The sequence below is a fragment of the Candoia aspera genome, chromosome 1 (assembly GCF_035149785.1).
Source record: "Candoia aspera isolate rCanAsp1 chromosome 1, rCanAsp1.hap2, whole genome shotgun sequence".
Taxonomy (NCBI): domain Eukaryota; kingdom Metazoa; phylum Chordata; class Lepidosauria; order Squamata; family Boidae; genus Candoia; species Candoia aspera.
The window spans coordinates 17,457,096-17,484,047 of NC_086153.1; the positions used below are offsets into that span (position 1 = coordinate 17,457,096).

Here is a 26,952-nt window from a genome sequence, read left to right on the forward strand (position 1 = left end):
TAGGGCAGCAGAGCCTCATCTGCAAAACCAAGCCTGGCTGGGGAGAAGGCAGCAGGATGGAGCCTGCAGTTCACACAGGGAAGGAGAAGCGTGAGGTCCTCACCTAACGACAACTGGGACTACCAGAACTGCCACTGCTAAGCAGTGCGGTTATGTGATGTTTCACCTAGCAACTGCTTTGCTTAGTGATGGAAATTCCAGTCCCAGTTAGGGTCATTTGAGTAAGGACTGCCTACATATGTTGCCACTGAACTGCATTTTGTTGGATAGGGCCCAATGTCAAGTCTATCAATATCTTTATGAACCTTGAACCTTCTAACACTGTCTTCTGAGGTGTTAGAAATCCCCTCTAGCTTTGTATCATCTCAGATTTGATAAGTGTCCCTTCTGTCATTTTATCTAAGTCATTTAGGAAAATATTGAGCATTAGGCCCAGGGCAGAACCCTGAGGTACCTCACTGCTTGCTGTCCTCCATGTTGACATAGTTCTGTTAAAGACTGTGTGTTGGGTATGGTTGTTCACCCCCTGCAAATCCATCTAGGAATGAGACCATCCGTTCAACATTCTGTCAAAAAGGAGCAATGTTTCATTTCAAACAAAACGTAAGTGCGTGCTGGTGACTTTTCTAAAAAGCACCAGGCGCAAACAAGGATAAACTACACCATCAAGTAGTGAAGGGCTGAGAAATAGAAATGAACTAGACACATGTGGATGTGTAATGCCAAATTGATCTTTAAAAAGTTATATACACAATTTCCGCACAACCTTCTGTTATGAAGAACTGATTTGTTTTATGGCACAACTGAGTCATAATTAGGAAAGGGGGCTTCCAGGTAAGGTTTTATTCCTATTTTTCATTAAAAAACCTGAACATTAAAAACAAATGGAAATATTTAAATTGATTTCTATTACATCAGCTATTCATTAGGTACTTAATTCATTCCAGATGGGGCTCATTTAATGGGTGCAGTTAAGGAGTCTCCAAATGTAACCATTTTTTTCCACTGGAACCGCTTGCTCACAACAGGTAACCTAGCACGGAGTTACCAGCCTTCTCTTCCGAATGCATTCCCAAATCCACTCAGGGGTCACATGCTTAGCCGATGGGTTGTCTTCCATCCTCTTCATCACGTGAGTTGCTGAAGTAGCATCGTACTCTTGAACCAGGTCTCCATTATAGGCTATGAAATAACGCTTGAGTTTCCTGAAACCCTCCACAGAAGGAGGAAGATAAAGCTTAACCCCAGTGAAAATGTCCAGTAGCATCTGCTGTTTTGAGGTAGGAAACACATGAGAGGACAATGAACAGGCAATGAGAATTACGTTGGTTTTAAGAGCTTAAACAGATGGAAGCAGGGCTCTTGTAATCTAGGTTTCATTAAGAGAAAGGTACTATAGCATTCAGGTGCTGTGTTCACACAACATGCTCAACCGGGTCTGAAGATTCCGCAGCAGCTGCAGCTGCTGAAAATGCTAAGCTTGGTGAGAATTAACCTTAGGTTTTTCCCCTTGCCTAGCATGCTGTGGGAACCCAAATTTAACCATAAATTTGGTTAAATTTATTTATTTGATTTCTATAGCTGCCCATCTCAGCGAGGGACTCTGGGCAGCTTACAGCAATAAAACTATAAAACAATTACAATTAAAACAGTTAAAATATAAAATAAATACAAAATAAATATACATGGCTGCCAAGTGAGCAATGCATGGATGTTAATACAGCCAACAGACAGGACCATCCACAGGCTTGAGGCCCCAAGCCAGGTCTTCAAGGCCTTATGAAAGGCCAACAGGGTTGGGGACATCCTAATTTCTGGAGGGAGGATGTTCCAGAGGGCAGGCGCTACAGAAGAGAAGGCATGCCTTCTAGTTCCTGCCAACCAACACTTCCTGGCTGATGGGACCCGCAGCATACCCAACCTACTAGATTGAATTGGACCGGCAGAAACAACTGGAAGAAGGTGGACCCCTAGGTAAATGTGCTCTGTGAGACAATAGGTTACTTTAGCGAGGAGGTTATTGTGTGAATATAGTCACTGACAGAATGTAGTTATACACCTACTCAGGAAACATACAATAAAAAAGAAAGAGCAGTGAAATAATCTAAGAACCTTGCTTTACTTCAAGAGAAGATCAAGGAAACAGTGAAACATTTGAGAAACTGATTTGTGATGCATTGGTGACCTGTGACAGCCAGCAGGGAAAAAATGAACTCCAGTCAGCTGGAGAATCACCCTTCTGCATAGATTCTAGCATTCTAGGTTGAAAATGTGTACACAGGTTGCTTGCTAAAACACCTCTTGCCCTCCTCCTACACCTCAGAGAATTTTTTTATAGGGAGTGCAATGCTGCCAAAATTCAAATTAATTAAGCCAATTGTGTTTTTTGGTGCTTTTTTCTTTAAATGAGAAAGCTGGCTTTTAAAATCTATGAATAAGAGTAGAACAGTAAGGTTTATTGCAGTCATTTAATGGCTAAATCTGATGGTGTTTTGAGAGTATGTTACTAGGTCTGAAATGGGGCCTGGTATTCTCACCGCCTTCCTCTGCCCGAGAGAGAACGTCTCTGCTAGCTCTCCAATTCAGCTTGTGTGTAAGGAAAACAACAGCTGTGCTGAAGCACTCACTAAGCCATGATTGTGATGGGTGTGCGGCGCTTGAAGAATTTAACAACGAATCTGCTCACTGAGACTATCTAGTTCAACATTTGTTTCTAATGAGGAGGAAGGAGAAGTGGCCACTCGGATGCTTTTGGGAAGCTTTCAGCTGTGTTCTCAGCATATCCTCTATTGGTGACTGGCAGCAGATTACCTTTTAATGGAGAAATGCAGTTCAGTTACATTAGCCAATAAATGCTGGTCAGACAAGACTGACTCTTCTCTAGAACAATTCCCATTTCAGCAATGCAACCTGCTCAGGCATTTCTTCAAGAAACAGCACTGAAGCTAAAGAGACATCTGGAAATGCAGATTAACTACTAGCATGAAACGCCTGGGAATTGGAACAGGCTCAGGTAACATCTATTTGGGGCATGGAATTCAGCTCTCCATGCTTATAAAAGGCTCAGGATGTACAGTATAGAGGTTCCATTCATGGAATCTTCCTATTTGTTTGCATGGAGACCCTTACCTTTCTTTTGTCCCCCTCCAGCTCGGGTGCTTTCCTTTTTTCCCCTCGCTTTCCCTCTGTTTTCTTCAATGGAGACCTTTCTATCAGTTTGCTGGCTAATGAGAAAAAAAAACATTTCTGGATCAGTGATGAGATGGCAGAAAACTGGGAAAAAAATTCCCGTAAGGAAGACAATCCTGCCTATGCAAATAAAGGCAGAGGACACCTTCAGACAGGCTCTGCAGCTGTTCCCAAAGGAACATTATATTTGGAAGTAACACATGTTTTAGTCTATACTTTTAAAGACTAAAAAAGTCCTGATTTTATAGCCTGCTTCATCTTAAGATTCAAAGTTGGTAACAGGTAGTTAAATTGTTTCTGCAATGACTGGAACGCTATTTGCACCTTCTCACACCGACCACTAAAAAGCAACCTGAAGAAAACCTCATCTTTATATTGTGCTCTGGCTTGACGAGAAGTTGGTGCAAACAGTACTTTGAATGTTGGTGGTAGAAATCAAAACACAACCCGATTCAATTTCTGCTGGACTAAAGTCCTATGTGAGAAGTGAACTGTCGCTGAGGGTAGGGAACAGCCCAAAAGCATTTTAAAGCTCAAAGTAGCTTTTAAAATAGACAATGGTAATTAGCCCCACATATCTACCAAACAGGCCCTAAACCAATACTGATTTAATAGACTGGCTAAGTATTGGGCACCTGGCAATTGCCAGCCATGAAAAAAGCGCTTAAATTGCAAGGAAGGTGCTGCAATGTTGGACTTCTGGAGGAAATACAGTACTTGGGGTGCACAGCAATTATCCCAAAAGCTCTGGTCTCCGCAGCCATGGTCCTCTCGGAGGTCTCTACAGAGCAAGGCCTTAGGAGAGAAATCTAACTAGGGGAAAGTAGAAATGGATCCCCGGGGAAGCTTTAATAGCTTTTCCCCACTGCTCACCTTCAGGCTTCTTGGCTTTCGCAGGGGACTTCCTGGAGTGCTGTTTTGCAGCCTTCTGAGGAGAAGACGATTTGGGCTGGCCCTCAGTCTCTCCGCTGCTGCCCGCTGTGGAGTTCTCCTCCTCTGCAGGAACCACCAGGAAGTCCGATTTCTCTTTGGATAACTGGTACAGCTCCTGCCCACAAAGCCCAGAGAGTTCCATGAAGTGGGGAAAAAAGACTTTCTAGCAGGCCCCTCCCTAACCTCCCACTTCTACCTGCAAGGTACAACTCAGACAAGTCAGGTTCTTCTGGAACAGGTAGGAGAACAGGCAATTGGTGAATTATTCCCAGTGAAACATCTGGGTACCAAACAATGTCTGCTTGCTTAGAAACATCCATAATTACTAGAGGGGCTTTTGGCAAAGGATTCAAGGAAGGATTCTGGAAATCAGGTACACTGGCTAGGAGGTGTGAATGCTGAATACCACGATCAAAATGTTTCTAATACAGCAGTTAGTTCTCAAGAAGTTTGAGAAAGAAGATCAGACGTTTGTAAATGTTAGTTTCAAGTTGTCAGGCAGCTGGATGACTGAGACCCTGCAGTCTTTTTCTCCCCAGTCATACCTTATGATATTTCTCTCTTCCTACCCAACATAGTTATTGGGTGCCTGGCCATCCCATTCTGGCTGCTACGTTAGGAACGGACAAGCCAGTCCTTTCCTTTGTTTGGGACAGAGTGAGATTGGGAATCCCTCTTTAATAAAGGCTGAGTCCATCAACATTTACTATATCCCTCTGCTGCTGCCTCTTTGTAATTTGAAAACAGCTGGTTTCCTAGCTGTTATGTTACCTACAGGTATTCCTTCCTTAATGACTACCCTGTTTAGTGACTGTTTGAAGTTAGGGGCTGAAAAAGTAATTTAATGACTGGCCCCTCAGGACCATTGCAGCATCCCCACGGTCACATGATTGAGATTTGGATGCTTCACAACCAGTGGGTGTTTATGACAGTCGCAGCATCCTGCTGTCACAGATCGCCATTTGCGTGCTTCACAGCTGGCTTCCAACAAGCAGAGTCAATGGAGAAGCTGGCAGTAAAATCTCAAGTCACGGTCATGTGATGTCTTGGTTAATGACCATGGGTGACTCATGTAACAACTGTGGCGGAAGTGAGGTAAGCCCTTTGCGGTCATGTGATGTCTTGCTTAATGACTGTATTGCTTACCAATGGAGTTGCCAGTCCCAATTGTGGTTGTTAAGCAAGGATTACCTGTACTGTGTTCCTGCTAAGGTAATAGAAAGTCTAAATTGCTTGCTCTCCTTAGACAGTGGTTGGCTTTAATACCAAAGCAAAGCATGATGAATTTTCAGGAAATAGTGGGATGCCAATGTATACATTCTGCCAGTGGCAGCACAGAAGAGATACTTGGGAGAAATGCCAGATTCCAGCTCAACATGGATGAGGGAAGTTTTGGGTTATCAGAAACCTCAATTTGTTGTTCTACATTAACTGATAGCTTTTCCTTGGTGTGTACATACTTTTATTGTTTTATTTTTACTTTATTTTTACCTTTATTTATATTATTTATTATTGTATTTTTATACTGTGTATTTTATGGTTATTGTTTTTAATCGATTGTTGTAAACCGCCCAGAGTCCCCCGATGGGAGGGGACAAATTAGACAGACAGACAGACAGACAGACAGACAGACAGACTGACTGACTGACTGACTGACTGACTGACTGTCTGTCTGTCTGTCTGTCTGTCTGTCTGTCTGTCTGTCTGTCTTTCTTTCTTTCAAATACTAATATTGTTGAGTATTTTCTCTGGGATTCTGTAAGATAGAATTTAGATATTTTCACCCAAGCCAACATCTTCCAAATAGATGTGTTTGAACCATCTCCAGTGAAGGTCGTGCAAAAGCCAAGTCAGCCAGACTGAATCCATCAGCCCAGGATCCCATTTCCACAAATTGTCACCCATATGCTTTTGAAAAAGTTCACCAGCGCAGCTCAGAGGGCAGGAGTTGTGAGACTAGGCTGAAGCTGCCATAAGCAGGCACGTAAGCAGAGAGGACAAAAGCCAGGAATCTTGTCTAAAAGATCCCTTCTGGGAGGAAGACAGGAAAGAAGCAAGAAGTTAAGGAATAAAATGTCACCTGAACCAGACAAAGGAAGTTGGGCCTGAGCAAATGGAAACCTCCACCCCAATCCCATCAACAGCTACTTGTGAATCAACAAAGCAAGAACTTTTGGGGATAAAAGGCGTCCCAAAGTCTGCCCACTCCTGGACTGGTCTTTGAATCCAGACTTGGAGGCTTCTGTCCCGCTAGCTAGTGCCTGGCAGCCTAGTTAAGAAGGACGTGGCTAAGTGTGGATGAGTGTGCGTGTGAGAACGAGCAAATGTACCTTGCAACCAGTAAAGTTTTGCTGTTACTTTAAATTCACTGGGTCTCTGTGTATTTCAAAGAACCTGTTGTGCCTCAGTGTTCGGTTGGAAGTTATTTGTTGACCAGGGCTGTGTGTCTTGTCTGCTCAAGCCACACCTATCTGGAAAACCCAGGTGGAAAGCCAGAAGGGCTGACAAGATCTGTGTGCCTCAACAGGCTGTGAGTGTGCGAGTGAGTGACCATAAGCCGAACCTGGGAGCAGCACGTGTAACAGAGTCTTCCCCACTGTACTTCTGCAACACGAGGAACCCAGAAACATACAGAGGGACCCATTCCTACATTTCATGGCTAACAACAATAAACAATGCCCCCTTTCCTGTTCCTTATCCCTAGCATTGCCACTGAAAAATGGAGGTATCTTCTAGCTATCTTGACTAAGAGGAGGTCCAGGAGACAAGGTTTCTTTTAAAAAAAGAGGCAGCCTGAGATAATGGGGGTGGAAACGACAAAGATCTCAGTGGCAGATATAAGTAACAGAGGAAAGAGGTATTGGTAAAGAGAGCAGACTGACAAGAAGATTGAATGCTAAGATGGAGGAGGGGAATTGGGATATATGCATCATGAAGAAATCTGAAATACCAGTAGAATCATACTTCATAGATATGGATCTTAGTATCTCAGATCTTTTTCAGCATGCATATATAATATACAATATACATTTTATATACATACATACATACATATGCATGCGTAACATGGCTATATCCATGGAACATATGACTCACCCTGAGTTGTGGGAGGGTGGTGGATGTCGTCCAGTCTTTATCATCCCGGATACGAGTACACCGGGGGAAGCGGATGGAGATCCCATCAGCAGTGTGGGCCTCTGCTTTAGAGAATTCAGCACCTGTAATCTCCCAGACTGGTGCTTCCTAAGACAAATTGTAACAATTGGAAAAATCCTTCTCCTTGCCAATGAACCAAGAGATGGAGTACTGTGTGCAGGCACCATGAGTAATGTGGAGTCCTTGGTGCTCCCTGAGCTTGGTTTACTTGCAGACATTTCATTACTCAACTAGGTAAAATCACTGAAGATGTTACCTAGTTGGGTAATGAAAGGTCTGCAAGCAAACAACCAAGCTCAGGGAGCACCAAGGACTCCACAGTTCAGCCCTGAGCTACATTATATTCTCTTCTGTTGGAACCATGAATAATTTTGGTTCATCAATCCCATACAGAGTTTTGTGCTTTTCATTAATTTTAACAGGCAGGCACGGAATGTAACAGTTTCTGGATTGTATGAGATCAATTTGAACTACCATATCAGATAATCTAGCCAATCAGAAGAATCAATTCTGAGTCCTGAATTGATTCAAATTTCTGAATCCAATAACTGAATTAATCCAAGTAATTAGGTTGATTTGTTTTGGGGAAAATGCTTTTTTATGCCACCGAAATACTGGATCAGTTTGGAAGCATCCAATCTGGCTTTAATTAAATCATCAATTCAGAAAGATTTTTTGATTAGGGCATTCAACTGAATCACCTTCAGACTGAGTTTTTGCACGGTCCTAGCAGCATAACAGTGGACAATTAGGGCACTGAGTCCAAAGTAAAACATTCTTGACAGAAGGTTATCTGTCTCTCCTTGAATATCTCAAGGCAATATCTAACAGATAATCAGGGCTTTAGTGGAATTTTTGCATAAAGTGTGAATCTGGCACAGAATACTGCATTGTGAGACCTGCTCAACTTCATTCTATTCTATTTTGTTTTGTTTTTAAACTTCTAATCCTTATGGGTGCAAGATGGGTGTGAATATACATAATTTCATATGCCCACTGTTCCTGGCCTTCCATAAATGGATTGATTTTTATCTGCTCCTAGCATTCTTGCATGGCTTTCTTGTCAACACATTCAGAAGCCTGGAGAGAAGTGAGGATTATATAGTGCTATCTAAATTTCCTCTGTAACTTGGAGAGATGAACTTTGTAAACAGAATAAAATCATAGGAAAATGTGAAAGAACAAATGCCCTTTCCTGCATTGCAGTGGGCTTCTAGTGGATTCCCTTCTGTGGGATTGGTCATATCCATGCTGGTTTTACCTCAGCAATACTGCTGCGTCAAATGCCTGCAAACTACCTAAAAGACCTCTCCCAGGTGGGGTTCATGGTAGGGAAACCACTTTTGCACAGGAAACACCCACTCCCACAAGACACTTTACCTTTGGGTCTGGAACAACGAAATCAGGATAATAATTCTTATTAATCTTTAGCCAGTCTGGAATTTTACTGGGATCCTAGGAAGTGGAAGAAAAAGAGGCACCCGTCAATTTAGCCCCTTATTATAGGAAGAGAAACAACTTTAATAATGATTAAAAGGAGAAATGGCTCCAAAATCTAAGAGAATTGCATTGCACTGCAGTTTCCAATGGCTGACAGAGAAGGGGACAACTGGCCACCAGTGAGCATTTAATACCTGAATAATCCAAGGAGGTTAGAAGTTTAGAGCAAGGCAGACTGAACGTGGCTGCCAACCTGCAGAAAGACTGAGCCAAGATCCTGTGTTCGAGCATCCCAGAAGCTTTCTGACCTGTACAACTCTCAGTTATTTCAGAATCAGAATAAACAAGATTATTCTAGCTTTCCTTCAAATCAGCAACCAGTATCTGGCTTCAATGAGGCAGTAAAATACAAGATTGAGGCCTGAGATATTCTGAGGTTGTTCAGTAGTCTGGAAGGCAAGACCAGTTAAAAAAAAAAACTTTCAACTGTCTAACAGCATCAAGATTTTGAGTAACTGGGTTCACACACCGTGATTTGCTAATGTCACAATTACAGAATTCCCTATTGTCAGAGACCATGATTTACAAACTGCAGTCTCTGTACAACATACTAAGCAAAAACCAAATCATGGAAGATTATTTCATTTCAGTAGGACTTTGGCTGTTACTGTGATTATGGGAGACCATTAATTATTTCATAATTGTAACTGCTTTATGGTGCATGGAGTTCTAAAATAAGGACAATATGCAAATATTGCAAATAAGTTTTAGCTTAGTAGAGCAAGTAAGTTAAGTAAATTATCATAGGCCAGGCCTTATGCACTGTTCTGAGACACCAGAGAGAGAGAAAAGGATTGGCAGAATAGTTGTTTCAATATAACAGCAAATGGGAACTAGGAGGAGCAACCCGTAGACATCTGCACTTCATCCCTATTTATCTGTGAGGGAATTTTACAAGCTTCTGCTTTGCACAAATCATGGTTTCTTATCAAGTCAGGACCAAACTATGGTTTTGGCAAAACAGCTTGCTACATGTGGATAACATGATGAATTCTGGTTTATCAGAAATTAGAAACAGAAGCTTTTCATCTTCTTTAGAATGCAGAGATAAAGAGAAAGGAGCATGGCCCCTCTGTGAACTTTAAAAACCCAGATCTGGAAGATCATCTGAATGTAGTATTTCTGCACATCGGCAAAGGAGATGAAGAAAAAGAAACCAGATCTTGGTATACTGGAGATTGAGTTGAATGCCAAAAAAATTAGTTTTATCTACGGCATTTCCACATTAGAGCATGAACTTCGTGGGTTCCCTGCGAGACCAGAGTCACAGGGGGCTTTCCCACCTGGTGAGCTCCAGGGCCTTCAAAGCACAAACCTTGCTGATTTTCACCACGTCCAATTCCTTCTGCAACCGGGCAAGCGTGGCGTCATCATGTCCACCTGCACATTTGGTCACTGTGCACCACTTCCGGCTGTCGGGATCGTAGCACCCCATGAGAAAGATGGACATCATCCCACCTAAAGCAACGAGAGGCGGACAGAAAGGATCATCGGGGTGGGGGCTTTAAATTTATTTCATCTTCCAGAATCTCTTCTCATAATAACACTGAGAGATGGCAACTGAAACAACCTCAAAATGTTGCTTTTTAAAACGTTGCATGCCACTAGAAGGAAAAAGTGTCACGATTCTCAGCCTGGATTTTTTTAAAGATACCCACCTTTGCTCCCCTGGCCATAGAAGGCACCCAAAACCACCAGGTCTGCTGTGTCTGCCATCGCTCCCTCATTCAGATAGTCCTTTTTCACTTTGAGCCAGTGGCGTTTTCCTGGTTCATAAATGCTCTACCCAAAGTGAAAACAGAAAGGAAATGAGACACACTCCAAGGAGGGAAGGCCAGCATCCCTCCCTCCCCCTCCCTCTGGTGCAGAGCCCATCTTGGAGGCAAACGGCTGCAGATGGCCTTTAATTGGTATGTGCACTCCGAAAGGTAAGGGGGGAGGCAAGTCAGAAGACAATGCTTGACTTCAACTTAAATTATATTCAGTAGGGTTCTCATGATTACTCCTTATGTATTTTACCAATTTCCTCTTTGGTCACAACAATTGCAATTCAGCAGCAACTTTTAGAGGGACTCTGTTAAGTTTTCTGGGAGTTGCATGCAATCCCGGGGCCTCAAACTGCCTAACTCCACTCAAGAGTGTATCACATCCAGAATTAAACATGTCACTTAAAAAAAAAAATGGTGTAGTGGTTAAGGTGTTGGACTAGCACTGGGGAATCCTGGATGAAAGTCCACCTTCAACCACAGAAACTCACTGAATGACTTTGGGCCAGTCTCTCTCAGCCCATCCTACCTCACAGAGTTGCTGCTGTGGAGAAAAATGGAAGGATGGAGCACTACATCGGCTGCCTTGAGCCACGACCCAAAAAGGCAGGTCCAACAGAAAGACACAAAAGCAGCATATGCACAAATATCTGCTGGTATTTTAATTTGCGCCTCTGAGTCAGTGATGACTCCTGCCAACTGCCTAGACAGGTTCCTGCAGTTTTCTTGGCAAGACTTTCGGAAGTGGTTTGCCACTGCCTCCTTCCCAGAGCTTTTTTTTTTTAATTGTATGGCATAGCAGTTTGGTGTTCATGCTGCTTTTCTTGCTGGGAAATCCTTGTGATGTCCAGCAGCCAGATGTGTAGACTATTTAGCCGTGACAAGTCATGTTGCCTGGGGTGCACCATGAGGAGGCTAGACTACATTGCACTGAGTTGGGCTGAGAGTGTGTGACTGGCCCAAGGTCATCCAGCCGGCTTTCATGGCTAAGGCGGGACTAGAACTCAGAGACTCCTGGTTTCTAGCCCAGAACCTTAACCACTAGACCAAACTGGCTCTCTTCCCAGAGCTGAGTGTGTGTGACTGGCCCAAGGTCACGCAGCTGGCTTTGTGGCTAAGGCGGGACCAGAACTCATGATCTCACGGTTTCTAGTCTGATGCCTTCAAGCACTACACCAAACTGGCTCCTTTGTATTTTATTTATTTAAATTGTGCAAAGTTTTCCTGTATGTCTTAGAATTGGGAGTGACTGTTTCCCCCCACCAAAAAACCCCCTCCTTTTATGTCAGTAACAAAAAAGTCACATTTTGATCTATTATCGAACTTTTTGAGACCAGCCTCTTGAGGCTAGGGTTCTCTGTGGCAAAAATAGTATTTCTCTCTTCTTACTAAAACAAATCTATTATAGGGTAAAACAAGTAAGTCTTTTGTCAAAATGTACAAAATTAGTTCAGCGTGGTATGGCATTCACACAATCACATACTTAATATATTTCTCAAGGATGGAAAATATTTGCTTAATACACCTATTTGAGCCATATGCAAGAAAGAACTGGGTGATCCATTTCAGATAGCTCTAGTGACTTACAAAATGGGTGGGAACTTAGTCTATGTTCCCACCCATTTTACACTCTTCTTAATCTAGTATTTCTTAATAGTTGATACAGATATGTATCAACTTATACAGATATGTATAAGCAGCTAACCCAATTTTTTAAAAAAATCTGTCAAACATCATAACCCGTGTATTTTTTTCCCAAGACAGAATTAAAAACATAGTATCGAAGTACGTCTTCTTCAATAACTTTTCTATCCCCTTCTAGAGGTATGCTTATCTTCAACAAGGAATTTATGACTTAACACCATTCATTTTACAGCCCTTTCTAGCTCCACTGAAACAGCATCTCCAGACGCCTTGAGAGAGTCAGGGTAAAGAATGTAGGTTGCTTCTCCAGAATCCGTTTCTTTTTATCTTCCTGGGATTAAATGCTTTTTCTTGGAGATTTGGAAGGAATGCTGAAGAGGACAGTCAAACTGATCAGGGGCTTACACGTCTTTCCTACAACAGCCGGCCTGAAAATTGGGAATCCTGAGCTAAGAAAAAGAAGGCATGTAACTGAGGTGTATAAAATCAAACAAGTTGTAGAGGAAGCAGACAGAAAGAATTATTTTCCCCTCTCTCAAAACACCAGGAGCAGGACCATCCAGTGAAGCTGACTGGAAGGAGATTTAGAACAAAGAAAACAAAGTTCTTCACAAAGCACATACAGCAATTAGTCTTTGGAACTCATTACTGTAAGGTGGATGGCTGCTGACCTGGATGGCTTTAAAAGGAAACTGGATACATGGAGGACAGATCTATTAAGGCCTATTACTCCTTAAATGGGTGGGAGGATGACACTGGGACATTTCAGAAAGCACATGCGTTCCAGTTATGTTTTTTCAGTTTTACAGACTTTGCAGCCTTCAGGTAAAAGTGGGCATGGCAAAAATAGAAGCCTACGTACCTTCACATCTTTCAGCACTAATCCCTCCAGCCCTTCGCGAATGACCCGGTTGATCATGTCTGCAAGGTCTGAAGCTTTCTGGAAAGTAGAAAGTTACAAAGGCAGGACTGAGATTACGGACCCCGCTGGACATTTAAACGTTACTGAAAGTCTTATCCAGAAGATCTAAGTTGCCTATTGCCCAGCTTTTTTTCAGATAACAAGCCAGGAAACTGGGGGGGGGGGGGTGCAGGGGGGGGGGCACTCACTATTTCATTTTGCTTGAAAACTCCTGGCCTACCAAAGACTTTTGACCTATTATGACCAAATGACTTTTGACCTATTGAACGTTTGGCTTACCTACCTTTCATGAATTATAACGTTAGAGGAGTTAGCATCCCATTACAGCCTATTTATCCTAATTCTGCTATTTTATTTCTTCAGACCTGACCAGAAAATCAATTCTACAGAAACACTAGAACTATAGTTTATTGAGATTGGCTATAACACAATCTTGTAAGTTTGTTTTTTTTCACCTCCCCTTATACCCCAGTGCAGTGTTTCTCAACCTCGGGAACTTGAAGATGTGTGGTCTTCAACTGCCAGAATTCCCCAGCCAAGCCTTGAGTTGAAGTCCACACATCTTCAAGTTGCCAAGGTTGAGAAACACTGCCCCAGTAAATCAGGGAAGAGCCTGCTTGAGTTGCTTCCGGATATTATTTTGCTTCCCAGGCCTTAAAGATTGTTTCAGCCCTCTTTGCTTATGTAACGGTTCTTGCCTATTTCTGTCAAGGTTATCTCTCTTACTCTTGACACCATTCCCTACTCATCCAGATGTGTTAGGAGATGAAAAGAGCTGTATGCAACACATCTGAAGGGCCCCAGGATGGGGAATCTGAAAGGAGCACTTCATGGCACCTGGGGGAACAGGCGTTGTTTTTATCGTGTTTTTATTGCTTGTTGTATGCCACCTAGAATCACTGTATGAGATGAGCGGCCATATAAATTCTGTAAGTAAATAGATAAATGGCATCAGGCTGGTGAAGAGCACACAGACTTTTTTGAGACACAGAAGGTTAAGCATCCAATGGCTCACCCGTGCATGGAAGATACAGAGAACCTTCCAGCGCACATTTTTAAACTTCTCAAAGTCTCATTCTTGCCATCCAAAATGGTACCTACTGTGACATGCTTCATCTCTGAAAAGAGAATTCGGTTGGGGATTTCCACCATGTTATCATGGAGAAATTTGCGACGCTCACGCAGAGGCCTAAAGGAAACAGACATGGACAAGTCATCAGATGAAAGAAGTGGGTGAGAGAAAGTCCCTTTATAATTCTAATGTCAAGCAGACCCTGCACTTTTGCACATACTTTGTTGAGCACGGCCAAGGATATTCATCTCCAACTGGGCATTCTCCCAGAGTGCTGACTGGGAATTCAGGGAGTTAAGGTGTCCACAGACTTTGTCAGCCTTGCGAGGTAGACCAAATGAGGAAACTGACTGTTCTCTTAACACCTTCTGGATGGCTTCTCCATGGTCATCTATATGGACAGCAGATTTAAAATACTCTGGAACATCCATGTTCTGCCTGTTTTACATTCCACCACAAGCCAACAGTTGTTGTTGGTTTTTTTTGCATGAACTCACAGGACCATGTGGTGGATGCTGGGCACAGGTGAACTGATAGTATCTTCCTTGCTTGGAAAGAGTTAAGCTGATACCTTCACTGTTCTGTGGCTGTGGTTAGCTCTGTTTTCTTAACCTGTCAATCTTTCTCTGTCCAGGTCACTCTAAATAAAGGGGGCAGCTTCTTGCAATGGTGAAGAGAGGCTTTTCATTCAGACAGAGACAATGTTGATTCAATGCAAATCTTAGGTCAGGATTATGTAGAGCTGTATGACTTGCACTTCTATGCAACTCCTTCCACTTACTTGCTAAGCTAGAAATCCTGGCTTACAAACTAGAACTGGCTGTGTTTGAACAATACCTTAAGCCAAAGCCACAAAGTAACTCAGTAAAATGCCTATGTCTATGTTCACACAACATAATTAATATGGTTATTGAATCAAACCATATTCTGGGTTCACACAGTACACTGAACCATCAGTTAATCAAACAGGCTAGGCTTGCACGTGCCTAGCTAAAACACATTCATATCTAACCAACTGCATTGTAGAATGCTGTATGAATGCAGCTGCTGGGTCTTTATCTAAGCTGTTTAAGTAGATAGTTTAAGTAGGTTGTGGGAACATAGTTACTATGATTTAGCTTGGAGCCTTTGTGTAGAATTAGTTTAAACATGCAGGGTGCATGTAGTCCAGCACAGGTTTACATGGAGCAGAGACACACTCTTGGCAATCAAAAACGGAGGCCTTGGTTTTCTTCTTTGCTCAGATTCAGCAATAGTTATGTAGGGTTCTGCAAGGCCCACCCTGCTGGAGAGGAGTAATGGCATTCATTATACACCCACCTGTCCATCAGGCTGACCTCATTGAAATAGATGCAATCAAAGACAAAAAGGCAGACATTGGCATCTTGGAAAGCAGCTTTCTGCAAAGGGACAGCAAAGGAGCTGAAACTGACTGCAACATCATTTTATGAGCAGCAACAAACAAGTCTATTCTATTCTAAGCAAAGCTGGCTGGGGAATTCTGGGAGTTGAAGTCTACACACCTTAAAGTTGCTAAGGTTGAGAAACACTGCTCTAAGCTAGGTATAGATAACTTGTGGCCCTCCCGTGCACCACTTGCAAATTATTTTTGTTTGCATTTTTTATAAAAACAGTCATGGAATTGGAAATGGCAAACCCATTTCTTCCTCTCAAAAAAGCACCCCCCCCATGGTATAAAACTGTGATGCTGAAATCTGGCCATTTTGTCTAACTTTTAACCAAACAACTCTGGTTCTAGTGTTAAAAGGGAAAAAAACCCCTCTCTGTCCACTTTCTCTACATGATGTCTTCTAGTATAAATCTACAGGACCACAGCTTTTGCTAATGTGGGTTGAGAATTCTGGAAGCCACCTCTCTGGAGAAGTATGTTGGAGAAAGTTGGGCTCCATTCTCTCCCCATCAGCTAAAAAGGGCTGCAATCTTTTCATTATTCCGTTCTTTCTATTAAATACAGGCTGTTCACTCCCTGTGCTATAAAGGAAGCCTGCTGTAGATTACTCCATCTCTTTAGCGATGGGAGAGATCATCTTCTGATGTACCTTGTGCACCCCCAGGGTCCCAAAAGGCAGAGGCCTCCCTGTCTTGGTGTCTATCAGAAGAACTTCAGCATCCAAGATCATACTGTGCCCTCCTGGAAAGGCCTTGGGGATGAAGTCCTTAAAATGGACCACCTGATGAGAGACAAGCAAACAAATACATTCTGTGAATTTTTCTGCCTATCCACTGGCCAAAGAACTATCATCTGATATTTAAAGCAGACAGAAAGATTAGACTCACCCAGTGTTTCTCAACCCCAGCAGCTTTAAAATGGGTGGACTTCAACTCCCAAAACAGAGTTGAAGTCCACCCATCTTAAAGTTGATGAGGTTGAGAAACACTGGACTAGCCCAAACAAGATAAAAATGCTGCCTTTCCCTGCTTCTCTCTCTCTCTCTCTCCCTCCCCTCTCCTCCCCGCCCCTCTCATTCATATGGCTGCCCATCTCACATAAGGCAACTTTTTTCTTTTGCAAGCCTAGTTTTTGTTTCTGCTGCAGCATGAAAAAGCCACTTGGGAGACAACTGTCGTCTGAAAAGCCGGGTGAAACAAATGTTTGTAAAAATGGTTATGTAGGTGCGTGTTAAGGGAAAAAAAATGTTACTGCCCACCAATACTCTAGCAATTAAACACAAAGGTGCTGAGGAAACCATGAGGCCAACATTTCATTTAAAACACTGTGCAATCAAATATACACTTGAATTATTAAAACTCCTTCTCTTCCCTGACCAGAGCACACAGCACCAAACTACAGTTTGGGTATTACTGGATTTCAGCAGGGCTGGGGTTAAGAGTGCCAGCCATATTTGTTAGGCTGGAAGAACCAGGACCAAACAAGGACCAGAACCAAACAAGAACCAGGAACATCCACCAGATGCAACCCCTCAACTCCACTAACCTTGTGAGGGAGAACCGGTTTCAGACTGCGGCTGAAATAGCTGAAATGCTCTCCCTTTTTGTGCACTTGGACACGCTCTCCATCATACTTAATCTCTGCATACATGCCATTGGGACACTTTTTCATGGCATACCCAATAGATTTGCAAGCTTCAGCCTACAGAATAGGGAAGAGAGAAAAATCCAGTTTATAACTCTTAGCTTATAGCTACCAGCTGCCTTCTGGCGAGTTAGACATGGCTCCATACAGAACAACCTTCCCCAACCAAGCACCTCTCAGATGCCCTGGACTATAATTCCCAGAATTCCTAGCCGGCATGGCCACAGACTTGGGCATATACAAAGTTCTTGCTTGCTTGGAAGCCAGTGCTTATGTAACTGCATGCATGAGAGGTCCCTCTTTAGAGATCTTTGTAAAGATGTCTGAGAGATGAATGAGCCTCATAAATGATGCCAGAGAGGACAAAATGGTTCACATATGCAGAGAAGCTTTTTGGGGAATGCCAGACTAGGACTAGAGACAATTTAGGGTAAGCAGTGCTGAGCAGACTGAAGGACAAAGCAGTACAGATGACCGACAAGATTTTTTGCTTTCCAGGAAACACATTTTGAGAAGAAGCCTCACTTAGAACAGCAAGAGAATTAGCTTTAATCTGATCACGGCCCAGAAATGCATCATCACAGCCATAAACTCTCCAAAATGTGTAGTTAAAGGACTATACAAGGGTTCTTAAGCATGGCAGGCAAGCTAGCAAAAACCAGTGGAACTCTTGATTTTATCCTTGGTTTGATTTTTTTATACTGCAGATTTTATGGTATTTTTCTATAGCTGCTTTGTAAATTGCTGAGTGAGGGACCTAACTCAAATAAATAAAAGAACAAAGCAAACATTAAGATGTTGGGCTTGGACTACTGAGACTTAGGTTCCAGTAGCCACTCAACCATACAGCATACTGGGTGACGTTGACCAATCCCTCTCTCTCGGACCAACCTGTCTCACGGGACAGATGTCGGGGTAAGATCAGAGGAGCCTCTTACAGGCGTCCTTCTTCTCTCAGAAAAAAAGAAGACTATAAATAAATCAGTGCTTAAACTAAGTAAATACACGTTTAACTAACAATAAAACCTGGAAGTAACAGGATGACGCAGACAGACAAAGAGGTTGTTCCAGATCCCAACCGAGTTGTTCCTTACCAGCATGGGCTGAACTGGGGTCATCAGGGCTGCCTGGACACTCAGAATTTTCTTCATGCCCGGCTGAGATTCTTGCTGGTTCTTCAGCACTCGCTCCACCACGTCATGGAGGTTGCGGGATGCTTTGAAAGCCTCATAAGCATTGGGGTCCAATGCATCAAGTCTGGGTATCAAAAGAGCAGGATACTTATTGTTTAGAAAAGGGACTACTGTGGTGTTACTGGGGAAGGATCGGGGAGCCTCAGGTGCAAGTCCATCCTCACCCATGGAAGCTCACAAGGTGACCTTGGGCCAGTCATTTTCTCCCTATCCTAAAGGGATGCTGTTTTGGGGAGAAAAGTAGGAGGAATTGCTGTGTGTGCTGCCTTGGCCTTCTGGAGGAAGGGCAGGATTTAAATCTAAAGAACAGATACATACACAAATTTAAAAAATAACTGCTTCTAGATTCTACCTGCTTAGTTAAGACAGATTTCTCCATGTTGCATCCCTCTAAATATCGTGAATTTACCTTCAAATTATTAGCGACGTTGACTGGGACTGATGGGAGGTTTAGTTCAACAGCATCTGGAGATGCTACTAGGGTGGGTGTTTAGTTGGGGTGATGATTTACGGTAGACAACAGAATCTTTATGATAGGGACTCCTTGAATGTAGAGCCGTCCCCTCAAGGCACCCAATTTTAGCTTCTTTTAAAGGAAAGTAATAATCATTCTTTTAGTAACAAAAGTTTTGCAAAGCCACACTGCAAAGGCTATCCAGTCCAGCATGGATTCTGGGAAGTCTCTGGACCAAACCTGAAAGGAACGCCTTTCTTCCACTGCGACTGGCAATCAGAGTTCAAAGGTTCTTGGAACTAATTAGCAGAACGCTGTCTATCCAATTATCTAATCTCCTTACTCATACCACAAGCACAATCTGCTTTCAGATTTCTGACATCCTCCTCAACCTGATCTCAGCTTACACATGCTTTGCGCCAGCGTTCATTTTCAAGTCGTGTTTAATCAGCCGAACGATGCACTTCAGGTCATTAGCGGTGCACCTGAAAATAAAGAGACATACAAATGCAGACTCATTAACAACCTGCGATATGCAGATGATACAACTTTGCTTGCTGGAAATGAAGAAGACTTGAAGTACTTGCTGATGAAAATCAAAGATTGTAGTCAGCAATACAGACTACACCTGAATGTGAAGACGACGAAGATTCTCACAAACGGACCAATAAACAATGTCACAATAAATGGAGAAGAAATTGAAGTCATCAATGACTTCATTCTACTTGGATCAACGATCAATGCCAAGGGAAGTAGTAATCAGGAAATCAAACGATGTACCGCGCTGGGAAAATCTGCCATCAAAGACCTATCTAAAGTTTTCAGAAGATGTGAGTTTAAAAACAAAGGTGCATCTGATTCACGCCATGGTCTTCTCAATTGCCACATATGCCTGTGAAAGGTGGACATTAAAAAAGGAAAATAGAAGAAGAATTGATGCATTCGAATTGTGGTGTTGGCGAAGATTATTGAAAATACCATGGGCTGCCAGAAGAACAAACAAATCAGTTGTAGAAGAAATACAACCAGAATGTTCCTTAGAGGTGAAGATAACTAGGCTTAGACTCTCATACTTGGGCAGATTGTCAGACTGATCGCTTGAAAAGGACATCATGTTTGGTAAAGTCGAGGGCCAGTGGAAAAGAGGAGGACCTTCAATGTGATGGATTGATACAATTACCGCAATGGAGCAGTCAGGCATATGGCGCAAGACAGAACAGCATTTCATTCTGTTATACATAGGGTCGCCATGAGTCGTAAATGACTCAATGGCAACTAACAACAACAACAACACAAATGCAGTATGCTTATGTGAATACACAGCTAAGAACCTGGGCCTCTAGTTTTACATTTTGTGTATGTTGATGCTGCCCCAAAACTGGACCTCTATTGCAGGGAATGGGGGCAGAACCTGTTAGACTCTGGCAGCACTAACCAATCTCTGAACACACATCTGAGCATGCGTATCTGCTCCAATTTGTTCCTGTGGCTTCCCAATTCACAAATCTTTCCTTTTCTACCTCAATGCAATCTCTTGCAGTAGATTTTGCTGCTCCTCCTCTTTGGAAAGTTTGGACAGCTGCGTCAGGAACTCATCAACTTCTTGGATCGTCAAAAGGCTCTTGGCGGCTGGAGGGCAAGACCTGCTTTGCTCAAAAAAGATCCGCGCCGTCTCCGAAACATCACCCTGGTTTAAAGCAGAAAAGGAGGCAGCTGCAAAGAGCACTACTGCAGGCAGAGGAGGGGGAGGAGTGCTTGGCTTGTAATTGTAATAAATTGTAATTACATTAAATTTAATTAATTCATGATCAATTCATGATTAATTAGTTCATATATTTAATTGATTGATTAAACTATTTAATTGTAATTAGATTAATTAAATTAATTACAATCAGGAAAGCCTGAGCAATCTTTGACATCAGCCCATCAAGGTATAAACCAGGAGAGTTCGAAGCAATGAATGCAACCCTAGAGCTCGTTCACAAATTGCCAGTGAACTGTACTTACTTAATGAAGCAGGAAAAGAAAATTAACTACATGGAGAGAGTTTTATTGATCAGTCTCGAATGAGCATGATTGAAATTTCACTGGACTTAAATTTAAATGTCATCAACTCTTTTTTTTTTTTTTGCTTGGCATCACCCACTTTGGAGAATGGAAGTTCTGAGTGCCTTTTACAGCTCAGAAATCAGATGCCTTCCTTCCTATTCCTACTTTTCTTTTCTGGACAGCTTATTCTTCAAAAAGAAAAAAAGTATCCACCGTTTGCTAAAAAGCGTATGGATTTTGTTTAGGGTCCAAAGTCATTCTGGGTATAACAAAGACAACAACAGAAGCTGGTTCTTTGTTTTGCAAGCAGGCCAGTTTCCCTTTTTTAAAGAATTATTCGTTTTAAGTAAAAAAGCAAGTAGGAAAAGGAACCTGGTAAGCACCAAACAAATTGTCTATGGGCACACTGGCACTCTGGAGTACCAAGCTGGAGATCTTAGAGAAAGAGGCATGTTGTATACAGGAATACCGTCAACCCAAAATCCGACTCCTTTCTGCCCACCTGCTCCAGGTCTCGGACCATGTCTTCCTGGCTGCAGCTGAATATCCTACTGAAGAGCTTGACGATCTGCTTGTCATTCAAGTTGTAAACACTCTTAATGACTCCGGGCAAGAGTAACTTTACTGTTAGGTAGAGATCACCATGAAAGCCATCTGGAAGAGGTACAGATGTTTGCCATGAGCCAGCAGAGAGATGGCTACTCTTTTCCAGACTGGCAGCTGACTTAGCCTCCCCCACCCCTGTTCTAGGCTGCATTTGATGAGAAGCAGAACGTTAACCATTAGGGATAACAGATACCTCCCTCCCCAGGTCACCGTCTGCTGGGTGATCCTGTGCCTTTCTTAGCACTGTGTTATTTCAGTGCTTCTATCAATAGAAATCCTGCCACTCCCCACACTCATGCTCTCCTGCAGAGCACCTCTTATCCTTAGTATTACAGTTACACACACACACACATATATAATAAATGGTTATTAAACTTTACTATTATGTTTATCCCAGATATGAGTTGTCTCTGCCCAGACCCAAGTGCCCCTGCCAATGAAAACAAAGAAAGAAGTCGTACCTCCACTGGTTCCCTTCTGCAAAAAGTCCTGAATTATCTGAGTTTTGACATTGTAACTGGATTTGTCAGCCACCATTGCACACAGCTTCCTGAATTCCCGCAGCAGACAGTCTTTGTGCTTTGGATCACTCTTCTCGGTGGACAAGCTTGGCTTGTAGGCAGGGCCAGAGCTGGCTATTTCTTCACAAGGACCTGCCTTTGCTGAGCAGACAAAGAATTTCAGGGCAAACAGAAATATCCTGATTTTATTTATCTACTTACTCTATTTTTATTCTATACATTTTGGTCAACTTGAGGCAGCAAACATACCTAATGCTCCTTCCTCTTATTTTCCCCACAACAACAACCCTGTGAGGTAGTCTGGGCTGAGAGAGAGGGACTGGCCCAAAGTCACCCAGCCAGTTTTCTTGCTTAAGGTAGGACTAGAACTCACAGTCTCCTGGTTTCTAGCCCAGCACCTTAACCACTACATCAAACTGGCTCTTATATGCTTACAGGAGGGCTTATATGCTGCTCTGATCATTATTAATTCTTAGCGACATACACATCTGATACAGTAATTAGACTAAAAACTATACAAGTATGAAAGATTTATCAAAATTGCCCAGACACTGCTAACAATCAATCTTGTACAACGTTCCCCACTGCAGGATGGATCAGAGACTGCTCAGCATCTCATGCTACAAAAGCACACTGGAAAAGCACTAAGTATTTAGAACTTTTCAAAAATTAAGGTTAGGTGTTGATTTGATCTCCAGGGGAAAACTATTTTAGAGAAGGGGAAGTATCACAGCCTATTCTACCCCACTACCAAATCTATTTGTATTTCCAACCCCCCAAAGTAGGCAATATAGTTCCTTCCCAATGTTTTTTGTCTGTAATATTCATAAGCTCCAGCAAGGCTACCTTATGATCAAGACTTTATAATCCAAATCATTTGGAGGCCATAAAATTATCTACCACTATTCTAGTCCATTCTATTCCTAAAACAGTGGCAGATAATATTAGGGATTTTTTTTCACTTGAGTAGATACAAAACAGTGGCCACATTCACATAATATGTTTAACTGGACCAACACAATGCCAGGATGTTGCCCGAAGTTAGAAATATAAGAATTCCCATGCTAGGTGGAAGGCTGGAATAGCAGAGATAGACCGCTGTACATTATCCAGACTCAGAAGAGAAGATTAATTTGATATTAGCCTTCTCTTCTGGCTGAGGGCACAGGAATAGGAAGCTAAACGTTTTTTTGGGGGGGAAAAAAGAGGCTGCTGCTTTCACCTCTAAGGGCTGGTCCTCTTTTTGAACATACCTGCAAGCACATCTGCTGTCAGCAAAAAGACTCAAATTCTTACCAGTTCAAAGACCCATTAGAACAGTGTTTCTCAACCTTGGCAACTTTAAGATGTGTGGACTTCAACTCCCAGAATTCTGGGAGTTGAAGTCCACACATCTTAAAGTTGCCAAGGTTGAGAAATACTGCATTAGAAATTGCGAAAGGATCCACCCTAATCTTTTAGGAGATGAATGAGTTCTCAGCAGAAACAGTTCAGTTGCTGAAATTTTGGTAACTCTACCCTTTCACTTCAACAAATGTTGCTAAAGAAGACTCTGGTGTTGGGGAAAGGATTTATTTTCAGTCTGAGGCAGCTCCCAAGTCACTCTGGCTCTTTGCCCTTCCAGGCTAAGTCAGATCCCGAGTAGGCTGATGGAAGCCTTCACATTTATTTCTTATGCTGTTTAAAAAAAGACAAGAAGGGACAGCTGGCTGGCCACAATAAAGTTGGCTGAGATACTGTCAAAGATGGTGACTCTTTAGTAAACCAAAGCAGTCCTCAGTTTGCAAATCAATCTGCCACTAGAACCCTAGGGAAGTAATTGATCTGCGGTTAATGCAAACATGCATTTCATGAGAACAGAATAGTTTTTTAAAAACTTCTGACAGCAGAGATACACTTTGCCTCTTGATTACAACTGAACACAGAGTTGTAAAATACATAAGAATGGCGAAAAGCATCCATCTCCAATCTCATTGTTAACTTTGGGACAACGATGGCCTTTAGTTTGCTCAGCCTCATAAAAATGGTATGAATGTAGGACACACTGTGCTACTCTGCCTAGTTAACATGAGCAGGTGCCCTTCCGTTTTATCCTGCCCAGTGCTGTTCTTCAACCACAGTCAGTGGCTTTCTTAACATGCCCCTGAACTTCAATCAGATATTATTTCTAGTTAGCATTAACTGAAATTTGAAACAATTGTGCTTACTCTACTCCCTTCTTTAGAAGTTAAAAATTGTTAATAGGTTGCTGAACCTAGATCAGCGATAGTTTTTTTTCTTCCACTGCTACCTTGAGTCAAAATGAAATGCCAGCAATATGTTGCAAGAAAGTAAGAGTTCTCACATACCTGTAAAACTTGAGAATTTCTTTGGTGAAGGATCTGAAGCAACTGGAGGCATTTTCTTGGGTGATGTTATTTGTCCACCAGGAGAAATCTTTGCCTGGATGATGGCCTTTTTCTTTGGAGTGTTTGCAGTTTTGGAAGAAAGTTCTGTGAACAGATAGGGAGTTATCCATTATTCTGTGTCCTGTATTCTGGAATAATAGAGAACAGGTCTTGATATTCTTAAAAAATGAGACACTTATTTGGAAAGTGCTAACAGTTCCCCTCTTCTTTTTTCAAGGCTAAAGATGTTCCTTCATAGGGCAGTTTCCAGTCTTCTGATAATCCTCATTGCCCTTTTCCAAACCTGTCCTACTGTGTAGTTTGACAGTCAGTCATGAAGTTTGATCGTAATGGCCTCAAAATATCCAGAATTTATTCTACATCTGCACAGGGATCATGCAAGGAGATACTCAGGAAACCTTACTTTATTTGAAACTGCCCAGCCTGTAGTAAGTTTGGTCCTAGGATAGTCACAAAAGTCTACTACAAGATAACTTGTGACAAATTTGTTATTTAGCAGCAGGTCTCTATTGGCAAAAATAGAAGATCAGTTCATATTAGCAGGATTTTGGAATCAGACTTTGGGGTACTTATTGATGAAATATAAATATTTACCCAATTTAACAAAACATTTGCTAGAAGGATGAAAATAGTGAACACAAATGCACCCCTTCCTAGTTTAATTTGTTTAAATATTTATATACTATCCTCTGGCAAAATTGTGTTTTAGGATGGTTTATATATTTAAAAAACACTCCAAAAAGTGTTTGGATAAAGCCATTAACTCCCCCGCAATAACTTTTGAATAATTTATCCTAACAACAATTGCCAAAGTAATCATTTAAATGGTTCATCTTTACAATCATGCTTTGGGGATCAATCAGGCTTGGTTTAAACACTGTCCTACCAGACAGGGATGTTGTGAGAACAACACAATACTCTAAACACTGTAGTTTATACCAGTGTTTCTCAACCTTGGCAGCTTGAAGATGTGTGGACTTCAACTCTCAGAATTCCCCAACCAGCAATGCTGGCTGGGGAATTCTGGGAGTTAAAGTCCACACATCTTCAAGTTGCCAAGGTTGAAAAACACTGGTTTATACAAATGTTGTGGCTGTCACCAACACTGCAGTGTTGTCAGTCTTTGATCTCCCCCCCACCCCCCAAAAAAAGCCAGATCTGATTAGTGTCTGGTTGGGAAACCAATAAAAAAATCATATACTAGACCAGAAAGTAAAAATATCATGGAAGAAAGCTATGGCAAATCACTTCCATATTATTATTAAAAAAGCAATATGGATTTCATGCATTCACCAGGAGGCGAGGTCAACTCAAAAGAGACTTTTATAACTGCTACCACCACCACCACCACCTCCCTGATGCATAGCTGACCTGAGATGTGCTGATTGATCATCTCCTTTTCACCCTCCTGCAGTTCCTCCCAGCCTTCCAGATCTGTGATATCTTCAATCTTCTTTGTTGTGGCCCGAGCCTTCTCCAGTTTCTCAAATATGCACTTGACATGATACCACTCCTTCATGTCCCCACCAGATTCAGTGAAGGGATTGGGCACCACTTTTCCAATGCGCACCATCCCCTTGAGGATCTTCTCTTTGCACTTCTTGCAGCCAGCGGTGCCTCGCTTGGCATAGTCCACACAGTACCGCTGCTCTGCCATCTCGGAGGCGGTGCAGAGGGGTGTCAGACGGCAAGCATGCAAAGCTGCTGGGAGGGGAAAGCGAGAGATGCCCGGTTGGAGATACCACAGGCTAGTCAAAGGCAAGGCACCCCTATTTTGGAATCTGAACACACCGGTGTGACTCTGAGGCGTCTTCTTTGGCAGCAAGGCCAACTTCTCACTTCTGTGAAGGGTCCTGGCTGCTTTCAGAAAAGCTTTGAGAGAAAGAAGCATGTAATTTCCTTTGCTGAATTCAATGCTGTGAAAAAGAAATTATTATTCTCATAAGTGGGGGAGACAATGGTTATTGCAGCTCAACCGCAGAGAGATGAGCTGCATTGGTCTGTTGCAAAAGCAGAAACAGCCCCCAACCAAAGGCCGTGTGATCTGGGGAACAGGTAGACAGCCCAAACAGACCACCTTGAACTTTGGGGGTAAAAAGTCCTTGGAGGGCAGCCATCCAGCTTAGAGAAGGTCGGCCAGGGGCCGCCCTTAGATACTGGCAGTATTATTATTAAGGATGATGATGAGAGGCGTGGGAGCTCCAGAGACCACCGTTCGCACGCCCACCTACCACTTCTCCGCCTGATCCCCCTCCAGCCCGCAGGTTCTCCCCACATCAGGTCTGGGTTGGCCTCTCATCAGGGCCTCAAACCTCGCTGGGAGAATGCAAAAAAAGGAAGGGGAGGCGAGGAAGAAAGGCAGCCGCCTTACCAGCGGAGAGATCCCGCAAAGAGAGACGGCATGAAGGGGAACAAAACTCGCTCGCCTCCCCCAGTTCCGCCCGCGCGCGCTCCTCCCCTCAGCGGGTTTGGCTCTCACGCGGC

General features: G+C 42.7%; 1 protein-coding gene across 4 annotated transcripts; it reads right to left on the reverse strand.

Annotated features, from left to right (window-relative positions):
* Window positions 1-717: 717 nt before the first annotated feature.
* On the reverse strand, window positions 718-26,952 carry LIG3 (DNA ligase 3). Of its 4 annotated transcripts, none has more exons than XM_063298443.1 (20): window positions 26,840-26,952; window positions 25,840-26,384; window positions 24,409-24,552; window positions 22,001-22,201; window positions 21,436-21,587; window positions 20,405-20,571; window positions 19,292-19,369; window positions 18,332-18,494; window positions 17,139-17,294; window positions 16,243-16,374; window positions 15,503-15,582; window positions 14,212-14,299; window positions 13,051-13,128; window positions 10,437-10,560; window positions 10,094-10,236; window positions 8,659-8,733; window positions 7,219-7,365; window positions 4,063-4,237; window positions 3,130-3,224; window positions 718-1,267 (listed from the first exon to the last, which is right to left on the reverse strand). In XM_063298443.1, exons 1-20 carry the CDS (start codon window positions 26,869-26,871, stop codon window positions 1,034-1,036), a joined length of 3,009 nt encoding a protein of 1,002 aa, XP_063154513.1. In that variant the 5' UTR covers window positions 26,872-26,952; the 3' UTR covers window positions 718-1,033. The 4 variants fall into 4 exon arrangements, with proteins under 4 accessions (XP_063154513.1, XP_063154503.1, XP_063154529.1 ...); XM_063298433.1 differs by having other exon boundaries at window positions 718-1,270; XM_063298451.1 differs by lacking the exon at window positions 718-1,267 and adding an exon at window positions 2,324-2,811.

Bases quoted from the DNA above. Each gene is read 5' to 3' on its own strand.
- LIG3 (XM_063298433.1), bottom strand. From the start codon at position 26,871: ATGCCGTCTCTCTTTGCGGGATCTCTCCGCTG. The intron at 26,385-26,839 runs GTAAGGCGGCTG...TCTTTTTCACAG, and splicing joins TTTGCGGGATCTCTCCGCTG to CATTGAATTCAGCAAAGGAA. The intron at 16,375-17,138 runs GTTAGTGGAGTT...GTCTCTCATCAG, and splicing joins AACCGGTTCTCCCTCACAAG to GTGGTCCATTTTAAGGACTT.